Below are 18,499 nucleotides of genomic sequence, written 5' to 3' on the forward strand. Positions count from 1 at the left end.
GTTGCCCACGTTTTTTTTCTAAGAGTTTTATGGTTTCAAGATGGAATAGGAGAAGATGGCGGTATATAAGGATGCTGGGCTCACCGCGTCTTGCTGATCACTTAGATTCCACCCACATCTGCCTAAATAACCCAGAAAACTGCCAGAAGACTAGCAGAACAGACTCTCTGGAGCAAAGCATAGACAAGAGGCCCATGGAAGAGCGTAGGAAAGGCGGAGAGGCGGTGCATGCTACACGGACTGGTGGGAAGGAGCCAGGGCGGTGGAGGGGCAGCCCGCCTGGCAAGGCAGAGCCCCAGTCTGACTTGCAAAAGGGGAGGGGCTGGAATGTGTGAGTTCTGACAGCAAGCAGGACTTAACATCTGGAATGTTAAGTCAGCAGCTCGGCTCGGAGAGCAGGAGGGCAAGAGGACACCAGGAGAGAGAGTATTTGAGCCCCGGAAGACAGAGCTCACCTCAGTGGGGAAGAAAGGGTCACCGAACTTGCCTGCACCATGCAAACACCCAGTGCTGTGCTTCTATGGATCCATCCATAGACTGTTCTGTCTGCCTCCTGGTGCTGCAGGGCCCCGCCCACAGGGGACCACCCGGGGCAAAACAAGCTAAGCCTGCCCCTCCCGCCCCTGTACACCTTGCGATCCACCCCTGCTAATATGCCAGATCCCATCAAAGCAGCACCGAAGCCTGAGAGTGTGCAAGTAGCCCAGACAGGGGCCACACCACTCCAGTGAGACCTGCCCCTGGGAGAGGGGAAGAAAAGGTACACACCAGTCTGACTGTGGCCCTAGCTGTGGGCTGGGGACAGATATTAGGTCTGACTGCAGCCCCGCCAACGAACACAAGTTATTCCAGACAGCACAGTGGACATGCCCCACAGTTCCACGCCCCTCCAGAGACTATCCAAAATGATGAAATGGAAGAATTCTCAAAAGAAACTCCAGGAAGTAGCGACAGCTAACGAACTGATCAAAAACGATTTAAGCAATATAACGGACCATGAATATAGAATAATAATCATAAAATTAATCACTGAGCTTGAAAAAGTATAGAGGAGAGCAGAGAATCTATTGCTACAGAGATCAGGGGACTAAGAAACTGTCAGGAAGAGCTAAAAAATGCTATAAACAAGGTGCAAAATAAAATGGAGGAGACCGCAGCTCGGATTGAAGAGGCAGAGGAGAGAATAGGTGAATTAGAAGATAAAATTATGGAAAGAGGAAGCTGAGAAAAAGAGAGATAAAAAAATCCAGGAGTATGAGGGGGGAATTAGAGAACTAAGTGATGCAATCAAGCACAACAATATCCATATAATAGGGATTCCAGAAGAGGAAGAGAGAAAAAGGTGCTGAAGGTGTACTTGAACAAATCATAGTTGAGAAATTCCATGATCTGGGGAAGGAAACAGGCATTAAAATCCAAGAGGCACAGAGAACTGTCTTCACACGTAACTTGAATTGATCTTCTGTGTGACATATCATAACAAAACTGGCAAACTACCAGGATAAAGAGAAAATTCTGAAAGCAGCTAGGGATAAGGACCCTCTAACATATAAATGGAGACTGATAAGACTAGTGATGGATCTATCTAATGAAACTTGGCAGGTCAGAAACGAATGGCAGGAAATCCTCAATGTGATGAACAGAAAAAATATGCAGCCGAGAATCCTTTATCCAGCAAGTCTGTCATTCAGAATAGAAGGAGAGTTAAAGGTGTTCTCAAAAAAACATGAAGGAATTCATCACCACTAAACCAGCCCTACAAGAGATACTAAGGGGGATTCTGTGAGTGAAATGTTGCAAGGACCACAAAGGACCAGAGACATCACTACAAGCATGAAACCTACAGACATCACAATGACTCTAAACCCATATAATTCTATAACACTGTATGTAAATGGACTAAATGTTCCAACCTAAAGACATACAGTATCAGAATGGTCAAAAAAACAAGACCCATCTATTTGCTGTCTACAAAAAGAGACTCCTTTTAGACTTGAGGACACCTTCAGATTGAAAGTGAGGGGATGGCGAACTATCTATCATGCTACTGGAAGTCAAAAGAAAGCTGGAGTAGCCATACTTATATCAGACAAACTGACTTTAAATTAAAGGCTGTAACAAGAGATGAAGAAGTGCATTATATAATAATTACAGGGTCTATCCATCAGGAAGAGCTAATAACTATAAGCGTCTATTCGCCAAATACGGGAGCCCCCAAATATATAAAACAATTACAAACATAAGCAACCTTATTGATAAGAATGTGGTAATTGCAGGGGACTTTAACACTTACAGAAATGGATAGATCATGTAGACACACGGTCAATAAGAAACAAGGGCCCTGAATGATACATTGGATCAGATGGACTTGACAGATATATTTAGAACTCTGTATCCCAAAGCAAAAGAATATACTTTCTGCTCGAGTGCACATTGAACATTCCCCAAGATAGATCACATACTGGGTCACAAAACAGCCCTTCATAAGTATACAAGATTTGAAATCATACCTTGCATACTTTCAGACCACAATGCTATGAAGCTTGAAATCAACCACAGGAAAAAGTCTGGAAAACCTCCAAAAGCATGGAGGTTAAAGAACACCCTACTAAAGAATGAATGGGTCAACCAGGCAATTAGAAAAGAAATTAAAAAATATATGGAAACAAATGAAAATGAAAATGCAACAATCCAAACGCTTTGGGATGCAGCGAAGACAGTCCTGAGAGGAAAATAATTGCAGTCCAGGACTATCTCAAGAAACAAGGAAAATCCCAAATACAAAATCTAACAGCACACCTAAAGGAAATAGAAGCAGAACAGTAAAGACACATCAAACCCAGCAGAAGAAGAGAAATAATAAAGATCAGAGCAGAATTAAACAATATAGCATCTAAAGAAACTGTAGAGCAGATCAATGAAACGAAGAGTTGGTTTTTTGAAAAAATAAACAAAATTGATAAACCACTAGCCAGGCTTCTCAAAAAGAAAAGGGAGATGACCCAAATAGATAAAATCATGAATGAAAATGGAATTATTACAACCAATCCCTCAGAGATATAAGCAATTATCAGGGAATACTATGAAAAATTATATGCCAACAAACTGGACAACCTGGAAGAAATGGACAAATTCCTAAGCACTGACACACTTCCAAAACTCAATCAGGAGGAAATAGAAAACTTGAACAGACCCATAACCAGTGAAGAACTTGAATCACTTATCAAAAATCTCCCAACAAATACGAGTCCAGGACCAGATGGCTTCACAAGGGAATTCTACCATACATTTAAAGCAGAGATAATACCTATTCTTCTCAAGCTGTTCCAGAAAATCAAAAGGGAAGGGAAACTTCCAGACTCATTCTATGAAGCCAGCATTACTTTGATTCCTAAACCAGAAAGACACCCAGCAAAAAAAGAGAACTACAGGCCAATGTCCCTGATGAATATGGATGCAAAAATTCTCAATAAGATACTAGCAAATCGAATTCAACAGCATATAAAAAGAGTTATTCGCCACGATCAAGTGGGATTCATTCCTGGGATGCAGGGCTGGTTGAACAATCGCAAAACAATGTGATACATCACATTAATAAAAGAAAAGAACCATAAGATCCTCTCTATCGATGCAGAAAAAGCATTTTACAAAATCCAGCATCCTTTCTTAATAAAAACTCTTGAGAAAGTCGGGATAGAAGGAACATACTTAAACATCATAAAAGCCAATTATGAAAAGCTCACAGCTAATATCATCCTCAGTGGGGAATAACTGAGAGCTTTTCCCCCGAAGTCAGGAACAGGACAGGGATGTCCACTCTCAACGCTGTTGTTTAACATAGTGTTGGAAGTTCTAGCATCAGCAATCAGACAACAATAGAAAATCAAAGGCATCAAAATTGGCAATGATGATGTCAACATTTCACTTTTTGCAGATGACATGATATTATGAATGGAAAACATGATAGGCTCCACCAAAAGTCTGCTAGAACTGATAACATGAATTCAGCAATGTCTCAGGATACAAAATCATTGTACAGAAATCAGTTACATTTTTTTTTCAATATATGAAGTTTATTGTCAAATTGGTTTCCATACAACACCCAGTGCTCATCCCAAAAGGTGCCCTCCTCAATACCCATCACCCACCCTCCCTTCCTTCCCACCCCCTATCAACCCTCAGTTTGTTCTCAGTTTGTAAGAGTCTCTTATGCTTTGGCTCTCTTCCACTCTAACCTCTTTTTTTTTTCTTTCCTTCCCCTCCCCCATGGGTTTCTGTTAAGTTTCTGAGGATCCACACAAGAGAGAAAACATATGGTATCTGTCTTTCTCTGTATGGCTTATTTCACTTAGCATCACGCTCTCCAGTTCCATTCACGTTGCTACAAAGGGCCATATTTCATTCTTTCTCATTGCCACGTAGTATTCCATTGTGTATATAAACCACAATTTCTTTATCCATTCATCAGTTGATGGACATTTAGGCTCTTTCCATAATTTGGCTATTGTTGAGAGTGCTGCTATAAACATTGGGGTACAAGTGCCCCTATGCATCAGTACTCCTGTATCCCTTGGGTAAATTCCTAGCAGTGCTATTGCTGGGTCATAGGGTAGGTCTATTTTTAATTTTCTGAGGAACCTCCACACTGTTTTCCAGAGTGGCTGCACCAATTTGCATTCCCACCAACAGTGCAAGAGGTTTCCCGTTTCTCCACATCCTCTTCAGCCCTATAGTCTCCTGATTTGTTCATTTTGGCCACTCTGACTGGCGTGAGGTGATATCTGAGTGTGGTTTTGATTTGTATTTCCCTGATGAGGAGCAACGTTGAGCATCTTTTCATGTGCCTGTTGGCCATCTGGATGTCTTCTTTAGAGAAGTGTCTACTCATGTCTTCTGCCCATTTCTTCACTGGGTTCTTTGTTTTGTGGGTGTGCAGTTTGATGAGCTCTTTATAGATTTTGGATACTAGCCCTTTGTCTGATATGTCATTTGCAAATATCTTTTCCCATTCCGTTGGTTGCCTTTTAGTTTTGTTGGTTGTTTCCTTTGCTGTGCAGAAGCTTTTTATCTTCATGAGGTCCCAGTAGTTCATTTTTGCTTTTAATTCCCTTGCCTTTGGGGATGTGTCAAGTAAGAAATTGCTACGGCTGAGGTCAGAGAGGTCTTTTCCTGCTTTCTCCTCTAGGGTTTTGATGGGTTCCTGTCTCACATTCAGGTCCTTTATCCATTTTGAGTTTATTTTTGTGACTTGTGTAAGAAAGTGGTCTAGTTTCATCCTTCTGCATGTTGCTGTCCAGTTCTCCCAGGACCATTTGTTAAAGAGACTGTCTTTTTTCCATTGGATAGTCTTTCCTGCTTTGTCAAAAATTAGTTGGCCATACGTTTGTGGGTCTAGTTCTGGGGTTTCTATTGTATTCCATTGGTCTATGTGTCTGTTTTTGTGCCAATACCATGCTGTCGTGATGATGACAGCTTTGTAGTAGAGGTTAAAGTCTGGGATTGTGATGCCTCCTGCTTTGGTCTTCTTCTTCAAAATTACTTTGGCTATTTGGGGCCTTTTGTGGTTCCATATGAATTTTAGGATTGCTTGTTCTAGTTTTGAGAAGAATGCTGGTGCAATTTTGATTGGGATTGCATTGAATGTGTAGATAGCTTTGGGTAGTATTGACATTTTGACAATATTTATTCTTCCAATCCATAAGCACGGAGTGTCTTTCCATTTCTCTATACCTTCTTCAATTTCCTTCATAAGCTTTCTATAGTTTTCAGCATACAGATCTTGTACATCTTTGGTTAGATTTATCCCTAGGTATTTTTTGCTTCTTGGTGGAATTGTGAATTGGATCAGTTTCTTTATTTGTCTTTCTGTTGCTTCATTATTAGTGTATAAGAATGCAACTGATTTCTGTACATTGATTTTGTATCCTGCATTTTTGCTAAATTCATTTATCAGTTCTAGCAGGCTTTTGGTGGAGTCCCTTGGATTTTCCATGTATAATATGTCATCTGCAAAAAGTGAAAGCTTAACTTCATCTTTGCCAATTTTGATGCCTTTGATTTCCTTTTGTTGTCTGGTTGCTGATGCTAGAACTTCCAACACTATGTTAAACAACGGTGGTGAGAGTGGACATCCCTGTCGTGTTCCTGATCTCAGGGAAAAAGCTCTCAGTTTTTCCCCATTGTGGATGATGTTGGCTGTGGGCTTTTCATAAATGGCTTTTATGATGTTTAAGTATGTTCCTTCTATTCCGACTTTCTCAAGGGTTTTTGTTAAGAAACGTTGCTGAATTTTGTCAAATGGCTTTTCTGCATCGATTGACAGGATCATATGGTTCTTATCTTTTATTAATGTGATGTATCACATTGATTGATTTGCGAATGTTGAACCAGCCCTGCATCTCAGGAATGAATCCCACTTGATCCTGGTGAATAACTCTTTTTATATGCTGTTGAATTCGATTTGCTAGTATCTTATTGAGAATTTTTGCATCCATATTCATCAGGGATATTGGCCTGTAGTTCTCTTTTTTTACTGGGTCTGTGTCTGGTTTAGGAATCAAAGTAATGCTGGCTTCATAGAATGAGTCTGGAAGTTTTCCTTCCCTTTCTATTTCTTGGAATAGCTTGAGAAGGATAGGTATTATCTCTGCTTTAAACGTCTGGTAGAACTCCCCTGGGAAGCCATCTGGTCCTGGACTATTATTTGTCGGGAGATTTTTGATGACTGATTCAATTTCTTCGCTGGTTATGGGTCTGTTCAAGCTTTCTATTTCCTCCTGATTGAGTTTTGGAAGCTTATGGGTGTTTAGGAATTTGTCCATTTCTTCCAGGTTGTCCAGATTGTTGGCATATACTTTTTCATAGTATTCCCTGATAATTGCTTGTATCTCTGAGGGATTGGTTGTAATAATTCCATTTTCATTCATGATTTTATCTATTTGGGTCATCTCTCTTTTCTTTTTGAGAAGCCTGGCTAGAGGTTTGTCAATTTTGTTTATTTTTTCAAAAAACCAACTCTTGGTTTCGTTGATCTGCTCTACAGTTTTTTTAGATTCTATGTTGTTTATTTCTGTTCTGATCTTTATTATTTCTCTTCTGCTGCTGGGTTTGGGGTGTCTTTGCTGTTCTGCTTCTATTTCTTTTAGGTGTGCTGTTAGATTTTGTATTTGGGATTTTTTTGTTCCTTGAGTTGGACCTGGATTGCAATGTATTTTCCTCTCAGGACTGCCTTCGCTGCATCCCAAAGCGGTTGGATTGTTGTATTTTCATTTTCATTTGTTTCCATATATTTTTTAATTTCTTTTCTAATTGCCTGGTTGACCCATTCATTCTTTAGTAGGGTGTTCTTTAACCTCCATGCTTTTGGAGGTTTTCCAGACTTTTCCCTGTGGTTGATTTCAAGCTTCACAGCATTGTGGTCTGAAAGTATGCATGGTACGATCTCAATTCTTGTATACTTATGAAGGGCTGTTTCGTGACCCAGTGTGTGATCTATCTTGGAGAATGTTCCATGTACACTCGAGAAGAAAGTATATTCTTTTGCTTTGGGATGCAGAGTTCTAAATATATCTGTCAAGTCCATCTGATCCAATATATCATTCAGGGCCCTTGTTTCTTTATTGACCGTGTGTCTATATGATCTATCCATTTCTGTAAGTGGAGTGTTAAAGTCCCCTGCAATTACCACATTCTTATCAATAAGGTTGCTTATGTTTGTGATTGTTTTATATATTTGGGGGCACCTGTATTCGGCGCATAGACATTTATAATTGTTAGCTCTTCCTGATGGATAGACCCCGTGGTTATTATATAATGCCCTTCTTCATCTCTTGTTACAGCCTTTAAATTTAAAGTCTAGTTTGTCTGATATAAGTATGGCTACTCCAGCTTTCTTTAGACTTCCAGTGGCATGATAAATAGTTCTCCATCCCCTCACTCTCAATCTGAAGGTGTCCTCAGGTCTAAACGAGTCGCTTGTAGACAGCAAATAGATGGGTCTTGTTTTTTTATCCATTCTGATACCCTATGTCTTTTCGTTGGTGCATTTAGTCCATTTACATTCAGTGTTATAGAAAGATAAGGGTTTAGAGTCATTGTGATGTCCGTAGGTTTCATGCTTATAGCGATGTCTGTGGTACTTTGTCTCACAGGATCCCCCTTAGGATCTCTTGTAGGGCTGGTTTGGTGGCGACGAATTCCTTCAGTTTTTGTTTGTTTGGGAAGACCTTTATCTCTCCTTCTATTCTAAATGACAGACTTGCTGGATAAAGGATTCTCGGCTGCATATTTTTTTGTGTTCATCACATGGAAGATCTCCTGCCATTCTTTTCTGGCCTGCCAAGTTTCAGTAGAGAGCTCAGTCACGAGTCTTATAGGTCTCCCTTTATATGTTTCAGCACGTTTATCTCTGGCTGCTTTTAGAATATTCTCTTTATCCTTGTATTTTCCCAGTTTCACTATGATATGTCGTGCAGAAGATTGATTCAAGTTCCGTCTGAAGGGAGTTCTCTGTGCCTCTTGGATTTCAATGCCTTTTTCCTTCCCCAGATCCAGGAAGTTCTCAGCTATTATTTCTTCAAGTACACCTTCAGCACCTTTCCCTCTCTCTTCCTCCTCTGGAATACCAATTATGCGTATATTATTTCTCTTTAGTGCATCACTTAGTTCTCTAATTTTCCCCTCAAACTCCTGGATTTTTTTTATCTCTCTTTTTCTCAGCTTCTTCTTTTTCCATAATTTTATCTTCTAGTTTACCTATTCTCTCCTCTGCCTCTTCAATCCAAGCCGTAGTTGTCTCCATTTTATTTTGCAGCTCATGGATAGCATTTTTTATCTCCTCCTGGCCGTTCCTTAGTCCCTTGATCTCTGTAGCAAGAGATACTCTGCTGTCCTTCATACTGTTTTCAAGGCCAGTGATTAATTTTATGACTATTATACTAAATTCACTTTCTGTTATATTGTTTAAATCGTTTTTGATCAGTTTGTTAGCTGTCATTATTTCCTTGACGTTTTTCTGAGGGGAATTCTTCCGTTCATTTTAGACAGTTCCTGGAGTGGTGCGGGACTGCGGGGCACTTCCCCTGTGCTGTCTTGAATAACTTGCGTTGTTGGCCGGGGCGGAGTCAGACCTGATGTCTTCCCCCAGCCCACCGCTGGGGCCACAGTCAGACTGGTGTGTGCCTTCTCTTCCCCTCTCCTAGGGGCGGGATTCACTGCGGGATGGCGTGGCCCGTCTGGGCTACTTGCACACTGCCAGACTTGTGGTGCTGGGGATCTGGTGTATTAGCTGGGGTGGATCGGCAAGGTTCACAGGGGTGGGAGGGGCAGGCTCAGCTTGCTTTTCCATTGAAGATCCGCTTTGGGAGGGGGTCAGACTGCTGGAGGGATGGATCCACAGATGCACAGCGTTGGGTGTTTGCGGGGTGCAAGCAAGTTCCCTGGCAGGAACTGGTTCCCTTTGGGATTTTGGCTGGGGAATGGATGTTGGAGATGGCGCTGGCGAGCACCTTTGTTCCCTGCCAAGATGAGTTATTTCGTCATGGGCTCAACAACTCTCCCTCCCATTGTCCTCCAGCCCTCCCGCTCTCTGAGCAGAGCTGTTAGCTTATAACCTTTCAGATGTCAAGTCCTGCTTGCTATCGGAACACACTCTGTCCAGCCCCTCCGCTTTTGCAAGCCAGACTCGGGGGCTCTGCTTGGCCGGTGGTGCCCCTCTGCCCCGGCTCCCTCCCGCCAGTCCGTGGAGCGCACCACCGCCTCGCCACCCTTCCTACCCTCTTCCGTGGGCCTCTCGTCTGCGCTTGGCTCCAGAGACTCCGTTCTGCTAGTCTTCTGGTGGTTTTCTGGGTTATTTAGGCAGCTATAGGTGGAATCTAAGTGATCAGCAGGACGCATGGTGAGCCTAGCATCCTCCTATGCCGCCATCTTCCCAGGATGTCTTCATCAGTTGCATTTTTAACACTAATAATGAAGCAACAGAAAGACAAAGAAATTGATCCCATTCACAATTGCACCAAGAAGCATAAAATACCTAGGAATAAACCTAACCAAAGAAGTATAAGATGTGTATGCTGAAAACTATAGAATGGTTATGAAGAAAATTGAAGAAGACATAAAGAAATGGAAACCATTCCGTGCTCAATAATTGGAAGAATAAACATTGTTATAATGTCAATACTACCCAAAGCTATCTACACATTCAGTGCAGTCCCAATCAAAATTGCACCAGCATTCTTCTCAAAACTAGAACAAGCAATCCTAAAATTCATATGGAACCACAAAAGGCCCCGAATAGCCAAAGTAATTTTGAAGAAGAAACCAAAGCAGGAGGCATCACAATCCCAGACTTTAGCCTCTACTACAAAGCTGTCATCATCAAGACAGCATGGTATTGCACAAAAACAGACACATAGACCAATGGAATAGAATAGAAACCCCAGAATTAGACCCATGAAAGTATGGCCAACTAATCTTTGACAAAGCAGGAAAGACTATCCAATGGAAAAAAGACAGTCTCTTTAACAAATGGTGTTGGGAGAACCAGACAGCAACATGCATAAGGATGAATCTAGACCACTTTCTCACACCATTCACAAAAGTAAACTCAAAATGGATAAAGGACCTGAATGTGAGACAGGAACCCATCAAAACCCTAGAGGAGAAAGCAGGAGAAAACCTCTCTGACCTCAGCCATAGTAATTTCTTACATGACATATCCCCAAAGGCTAGGGAATTAAAAGCAAAAATGAACTGTTGGGACCTCATGAAGATGACAAGCTTGTGCACTGCCAAGGAAACAATCAACAGAACTAAAAGCCAAGCAACCACATGGGAAAAGATATTTGCAAATGACATATCAGACACAGGGCTAGTATCCAAAATCTATAAATAGCTCACCAAACTGCACACCCAAAAGACAAATAATCCAGTGAAGAAATGGGCAGAAGACATGAGTAGACACTTCTCTAAAGAGGGCATCCAGATGGCCAACAGGCACATGAAATGATGCTCAGTGTCGCTCCTTATAAGGGAAATACAAGTCAAAACCACACTCAGTTACCACTGCACACCAGTCTGAATGGCCAAAATGAATAAATCAGGAGACTATAGATGCTGGCGAGGATGTAGAGAAATGGGAACCCTCTTGCACTGTTGGTGGGAATGTAAACCGGTGCAGTCGCTCTCAAAACAGTGTGGATGTTCCTGAAAACAGTAAAAATAGATCTACCCTTTGACCCAGCAATAGCACTGCTAGGAATTTACCCAAGGGATACAGGAGTACTGATGCATAGGGGCACTTGTACCCAATGTTTATAGCAGCACTTTCAACAATAGCCAAATTATGCAAAGAGGCTAAATGTCCATCAATTGATGAATGGATAAAGAAATTGTGATTTGTATACGTAATGGAATACTATGTGGCAATGAGAAAGAATGAAATCTGGCCTTTTGTAGCAACGTGGATGGAACTGGAGAGTTTTATGCTAAGTGAAGTAAGTTATACAGGGAAATACATATACCATATGTTTTCACTCTTATGTGGATCCTGAGAAACTTAACAGAAGACCATGGGGGAGGGGGGAAAAAAGCAGTTAGAGAGGGAGGGAGCCAAAATATAAGAGACTCTTAAAAACTGAGAACAAACAGGGTTGATGGGGGTTGGGAGGGATGGGAGTGTGGGTGATGGGTATTGAGGGGGGCACCAGTTGGAATGAGTACTGTGTGTTGTATGGAAACCAATTTGATAATAAATTTCATATTTTTAAAAATTAATTAATCAATTAAAAAAAAGTTTATGGTTTTGTGTCTCACAGTAATTAATTTGGAGTTTATTTTTGTGTGCAGTGTAAGGAACTGGTCCAGTTTTATTCTTTTGCATGTAACTGTTTAGTTTTCCTGGCACCATTTATTGAAGAGACTGCCTTTTCCCAATTACACATTATTACTTTCTTTGTTGTATATTAATCAACCATATAAGTGTGGGTTTATTTATTTATATGTGGAATTTAAGAAACCAAATAAATAAATGAACAAACAAAAAAGAGGCAAACAAGAAACCATACTCTTAAATGCAGGTAACAAACTGGTAGTTGCCAGAGAGGAGGTAGGTGGATGGGGGGGATAGGCGAAATAGATAAAGGAGATCAAGAATACACTTATCTTCAGGAATATTGAGTACCATATTGTTTACTCATTATATTATACACCTGAAACTAATATAACACTGTATGTTAATCATACTTCATTTAAAAAAAGAAAAAGGAAATAAAATGTTAAATTAGTCAACAAAATAAACATGGCACTCAAATGCAATCTTTTATTGTATCCCACATTAGAAATAAATACTAAAAGGTATATCTTGGGTATATTTGGGTAAATTTGATATAGCATATATATTAGATAATTTAGTAACAATAATAAGTTCCTTGAGTTGGTGATAATATTATGGTTATGAAGGCAAAAATCTTTGTTTTGAGGAAATGTTTTTGAAGTGTGTGATAAGTAAATTCACGGATTATTATTCTTCCATTTATTCATTTTTTAGAATTAAAAGTATTCATTAGATCATATTAAAACTTGAGTTTACCTCCACAGAGCTTATTAAGGAGAGTGGTATATTGCTAGATCCTGGTAGAAAATAAAGGAATTATTTCAGGTCATCATATTCACCTTAAATCTGTGAAAAGGTAATAAATATATCCTGGCAGCCTAAATGTTTTTACTCAAATGCACCTGTTTTTTTGTTTGTTTGTTTGTTTGTTTGTTTTACTTTCTTAGTCAGAAGTGAAATATTCTTCTGGTTTCTACTTTATTTGGTGAAGAAAGGAGAAATAGGGGAACTTCATTAAAAGGGAAGAACTCTTCATTGTGGCTGATTTATTCTGGAATATTTTAGTTTTGGTTAAATGCTTATTAAAATTAGGGGCAGAAAATTATTTTAAAAACAATTTTATGGGGTGCCTGGTGGTTCTGTCAGTTAAGTGTCTGACTCTTGACTTTGGCTCAGGTTGTGATCTCAGAGTTTGTGAGTTCGAGCCTTGCATTGAATGGGGCTGTCAGGGTGGAATCTCCTTGGGATTCTTTCTTTGCCTGGCTCTCTCTCTCTCTCAAAATAAATAAATAAACTTAAAAAAGACAATTTTAGAAAAACTTGAATTTTATTTTGTTTTATTTTTAGATGAGGTTGGAATCGGACACAGATTTCATTGAGTTTATTCTACCCGAAGTATGCTGTTTCTCTTGTATGGTCCACTGTTACCTGTGGTATAATTTGCCTCTATTAAAACACTTGTGTTGGACATTAGACAGAAAAATAGATCATAGAACAAAGTCATGGTGGTTTTACTACAGTACCTGCATTGGAGGGAAGAATGATATTCTAATAGCAGCTTACTTGTCTGACATTGACAGTGCTATGTTAAAATGATCATTCTTCTTTCTCATAGTGGTAGATGAGATTCGCAGTTAGAATAGGAAGAAATTGTAGTCTACTTTTTAAGGAGACGGGTGATACTTTTTATCAAGGGAGGATGAGTGCCAGATATTTTAGTTACGATTCAGTGAAACAATGAATAAGTTACTTTCATTTTTCAGTCATGGTTAAATGTCATCTACCTTTTGATCCATGGTAAAAAAGGAACCTAAAGTTAGAAGAATATCTTCATCTTGCTAAATAGTTACATTTTAACTGATTTTTTTCTTTTTAAAATCAAGAGATATAAACAATGGTCGATTGATTTTAAGCTAAGACCCAAGAGTATAAAACTCCCCAAATACATCATGTGTCATACTGGATGTGTGTTTTTTTAAAGGAATCTTTGTCTAAAGTGCCCACCTTGACATTATTAAACACATGGTAGACCAAAGAACGCATGTGCCTACATTAATCTTTGTTGCCTTGAATCAAACCATTGCATAACCTAAAGGGATTGGTGTTAAAAATCGCCTCTACTCTGTAACAGCATATTAAAAAAAAAATCTTTTGGTTGGTTTTTCCAATTTAGAATATCCTTTAAAGTTTTAGCCGAGTCAGTGTAGAAATATTGTATGCTATTTTGAAGCAATTGGCTAACTTCCTTAAAAGAAGGAGAAATCAACACAAGTTTCATCATAGGACTTTTTTTTTTTTTTATTGCAGCATTTCTACATCTGCTGGGAAAATGGAGTTTCACTGTTACAGAATTAGTAGATGTGGCCAGAACATAGGATTAGTCAGATAGTTAAATACTTAATTACTGAAAGCTCTGCTTCCTTTTCAAATGCATTTCCAATTTGTTTCATGAGTTATCTCTCTTACCCAGGCGCATTGATGATGACAAGGGAAGGACCCATGAGCTGGAGCACTCGGCTATAAAATGTATGAGAGGAATTCTCTACTGCTATATGCGTCAGGCCGATAAGGTAAAACACTGTAGTGTGGACTGGAATTCTCACATCGTTCTGAAGGATTAATTTAACCAGTATAGCAATAGCATCTTCTAAAGAAGAATGTACTTTCAAAAGGTAAAGTCACATCCTAGAGCAGTCTAGATAGCTTAAAACAGCCCTGCCTTCCCAGCCCAGGGTTTGAAATACTGAAATTAAAGAAACACCGTAAGCAAGAGGTGACTGAGAATTGTTATTTAGGCTTTAATTTGTTTGTATGTTGGATCTGGTGTTTGCTTGATAAAGACTCAGTTTCTCAGGAACGTTACAATATCCATAATTGTAACCAATATATTACTTAAGAAAATTCTTATCCAAATCCTTTTGCACATGTGCTTGCCCTGGCTTAATTGAACTTTAAAAATACTTCATCATTTACATGTAAAGAGGACAGGAATTTTTGGCTGAGAAAATAGCAGATTTTACAGGGATATTGTGGAAAGTAAAATAATATACATAAAAATCAGTAATTATAATAATTATTATTAAAATAATATACATAATAAAAAGTCTAAGATTCTATGCAAATATAAGATGATAATTCTCCTACTTACCTACATATCTGTGTCCCTGGGTCCATATACATCAGTGAGTATATGAGTCTCCAAGATCATCCCCAGGTTTGATGATTCAGTAGCAAAGATGTACATTAGTAATTATGAATGTTTTATGTTTTTATCACTTAATATTTTATGTTTTTATGTAAATATTACATTAAGTTTTTGTGATTGTATATTTTTTTAAGATCTGTATCTGAAGTCAAAACTGAAAAAAAAATTATACTCTATCAGAATGTGGCAACAAGAAAATGTTAGTGGCAGAAAAAGTAAATTTATTCACCAGCTCATAATAGAGATATGTAACAAACCTGTAATTGTCTACTGAGATTTGACTTTGCAAATCATTATTATAAAGGTTTTTCAGTGCTTGAAATAAATCATATTGTCATACTTGACTTAAACTAGTATGTCATATATATTGAAGTAATTGTGATTAATTTTTTTTTTCCTAAGTGTGGGAAGTTTACTGTTTATTTCACATTTATCATCTCATGAATGCCTAATGTCTGTGAATTAACTTTTTTCTCAAGGAAACATTGTGAGACCAGTGAATTTCATATGTTTATTAAGCAAGCTGACAGACTTAAATAAGTAATGTTTATCAAAAGGAAGGAAATGATGATAAAAAAGGGTCTTTGTGGCTTAACCAATTGTTAATATCCCTTTCTGAATATTACTCAACCTTACTAACCAATCTTCACAATTATGTGTTCTTTTGAATACAGCTTAATCTGTCCTGAATTTCTTAAATTATAAAGAATTAACATTTCTTTCCTTTGTGTAGTTATGATGTTAGACAAAGTAAATGTGAGTTGTAAGAAGGTGTAGATCATATTAGGATTAGGTATGTATGCATACCACAAAATACAGGGTTTTACATATTTTAAAGCATTTTTATTGTTGTAATCTTTTTTGATCCCCATAACCTTCTAGAGTAGGAATGAAGGATATTTTCATAATTCACATGTGACTGTGAAGGACTGACTCAGAGATTTAACCACACATGCCCGGCTCACTGCCTCCTACCAAACCTTCACCTCATTGATGCCCACCATTTTCTTCATGATTCTATAGCTGTAGAAATATGTAGTAGAATATTTAAAATATGTTTGCATATTTTAAAATGTGAAATATATATTTTTTGCCTTTTTTGTAAAACTAACGTGAAGTGTATTTATAGCAATAATTTTTTATTTGACTTCAAGGTTTATTTTCTTTGTCTTCTGAAGTAAAATCATGACATGCTTCCTGACACATTTTCTAAAAATACTACTGAAAAGATTTTAATTCATTATGCATTTGAATGAATAGAGTTGTCCTTGATTTGCAGAATGTAGAGCGATCTGATTTCTATTATTATCTTTCCACTTACTTATCTTAATGCCTACTTAGTCATATTAGGAATTGTTTTTTACCTTTAAATGTTCATATTCTCTCATTTATTCTATTTTCTAATACCATCACCACCCCCACCCCCACCCCTGGGAGAAGTATTCAGAATTTTTCAAAATAAATTCAATTTCCTTTGAGTAGTTTGGAAGGCACGGATTTCCTTTATAATGGGCTATGAACGTTTCTGTCCCTAGCTATCTATATAAAAAATTTGTCTAAAATGTTACTGAGTAGTTTCTAGTTTATTAAAAGTCATTAAAATTTTATAAAATTTATTCTTCCGGGATTCCCTTATGAGATGGTATTCCCACCTAAATTCTGTGTTAGGTCTATAAATTAAGAATGGATGACAAATTACTCACCTTTTCATAAATGATAAGCTGTTTATTCACAATTATTTAAGTTTCCAGGAAAAATCTAAAAATACAAGTTGAGAAAACATTATTTTAGATTTTTTTGGTTTAGAAAATTTTGCCTTAATTGTTCTTTATTTTTACTTTCCAGGTGCCCAACATATAAAATACTGATTAATGTCCCTTGTTTTTTTTGTTTGTTTTTTTGTTTTTTTGTTTTTTTGTTTTTTTTTACTGATTTCAAGAATAGTTGTTCTCTACAATTCACATATAATAATGCCTCATTAATTTTCAAAGCTTCTACAGTCTGGGTCTTCTTTTTTTCCCCTGGCACAGTGATTGAATATAATATAAATTCTCATACTGGGTACTTGTGTATCTTGAAGACAAATGACAAACACTATGTTATCAACTGTAGCAATAACTTTTTTTTTTAATGTTTATTTACTTATTTTGAGAGAGAGAGCTCATACAAGCACGGGATGGGTAGAGACAGACGGAGAGAGAGAGAATCCCAAACAGTCTCCAAGCTGTCAGCGCAGAGCCCTTCACAGGGCTCAATCTCATGAACTGTTAAGACCATGACCTGAACTGAAATCAAGGGTTGGACACTTAAATGACTTACCCACCCCGGTGCCCTGTCGTAATAACTTTCTTAAACTAATAAAAACCTTATTCTTTCAGATCTTTATCAATAGGTAAAATGTATTTTATTTTAATTTAAGCATATTTTTGTCTGAGAGCCCAGAGTAATGTTCATCACTTTGAGATAATAATCATGGTAGTGTAAAAGGGGTGACCGCATTGATTTCTATTTGTGTAGACTAAGACTGTAGCCAGCAGTTTCAGATACTGAGAATGGATAGCCTTCTCATCTTCTTCTGTTAATACTGGATGTCTTGGTCATTTTATAGATAGAAGATATACATCTCTACCTTCATCCTCATCCTCTCATTCCTAACTATCTAATGGTAGGGCCTTGCTTTCAGTTTCTTGACTTCAGTCATAAGGAAGGCTATGCATTTGTTTATGGAGTATTTGCAGGGCTCTTGAGGGTGTGCAAAAATATATTAGCCCTTTAGCACAGTAGTGTCCAGTGAACTTTCTGTGATGGTAGACATGCTCTGTATTACTGTGTTGAACTTTGAAGAAGCCCCTAAGCACATACGGCTATTTGATATGTAGTCAGTGTAAATGAGGGACTGAATTTCTAAATTTTGTTTAATTGTAATTTAATTAGTTGCCTGTAGCTAGTGGCTCTATATCGGATAGTGTAACTTGTAGAAGCTTAAAGATAGTAAGAGTGTATAAAAAGAGAGAAGAAATTTTGAAGAATAAACACCCTGATGTAGGAGTCCAGGGAAAGGAATTTGAGGTACAGTTCAGAAGGGACTTCATAAAAGAAGGTGTTTTTTGGAGATAGAGTTTTAAATATGAGAAGAAATTTGAAGGTGAGGAAGAGAATATAGCTCCATGTGCTTTCTTAGCCAAGTGAAACAAGACAAAATCATAACCATGCAGATATTATCATCACTTATATCTTTTCAAGGAGGAAAAGCTTCATATATAGCTTTGATTTATTCTATCCATTCTCTGTTTTTATTCATCTCATAATTTCAGGGGCTGGCATAGTACTTGGCATATGATTGGTATCAGAAAATGTTTGCCAAATTGAATTGAACAAGCCCTAAAAAAGTAGATAGATTTTTTTTTTTCCCTTGGAGGCTGTTAGGTCATTTAGTATTTACTTAGTATTCTAAAATGGTTTGA

At 38.0% G+C, this 18,499-nt stretch overlaps 1 protein-coding gene across 5 annotated transcripts in view; it reads left to right on the forward strand.

Moving 5' to 3' along the window:
* PHKB (phosphorylase kinase regulatory subunit beta) overlaps window positions 1–18,499 on the forward strand; it is a 258,770-nt gene that overhangs the window by 52,285 nt on the left and 187,986 nt on the right. For all 5 annotated transcript variants that reach the window (XM_019456029.2, XM_019456030.2, XM_019456028.2 and 2 more), the window contains one exon: window positions 14,301–14,400. In XM_019456029.2, coding sequence (XP_019311574.2) covers window positions 14,301–14,400 — 100 coding nt within the window. The remainder of the gene's footprint in view (window positions 1–14,300; window positions 14,401–18,499) is intronic.

Source organism: Panthera pardus, unplaced genomic scaffold (assembly GCF_024362965.1).
Source record: "Panthera pardus isolate Hobbes unplaced genomic scaffold, ASM2436296v1 HiC_scaffold_18, whole genome shotgun sequence".
Taxonomy (NCBI): Eukaryota; Metazoa; Chordata; class Mammalia; order Carnivora; family Felidae; genus Panthera; species Panthera pardus.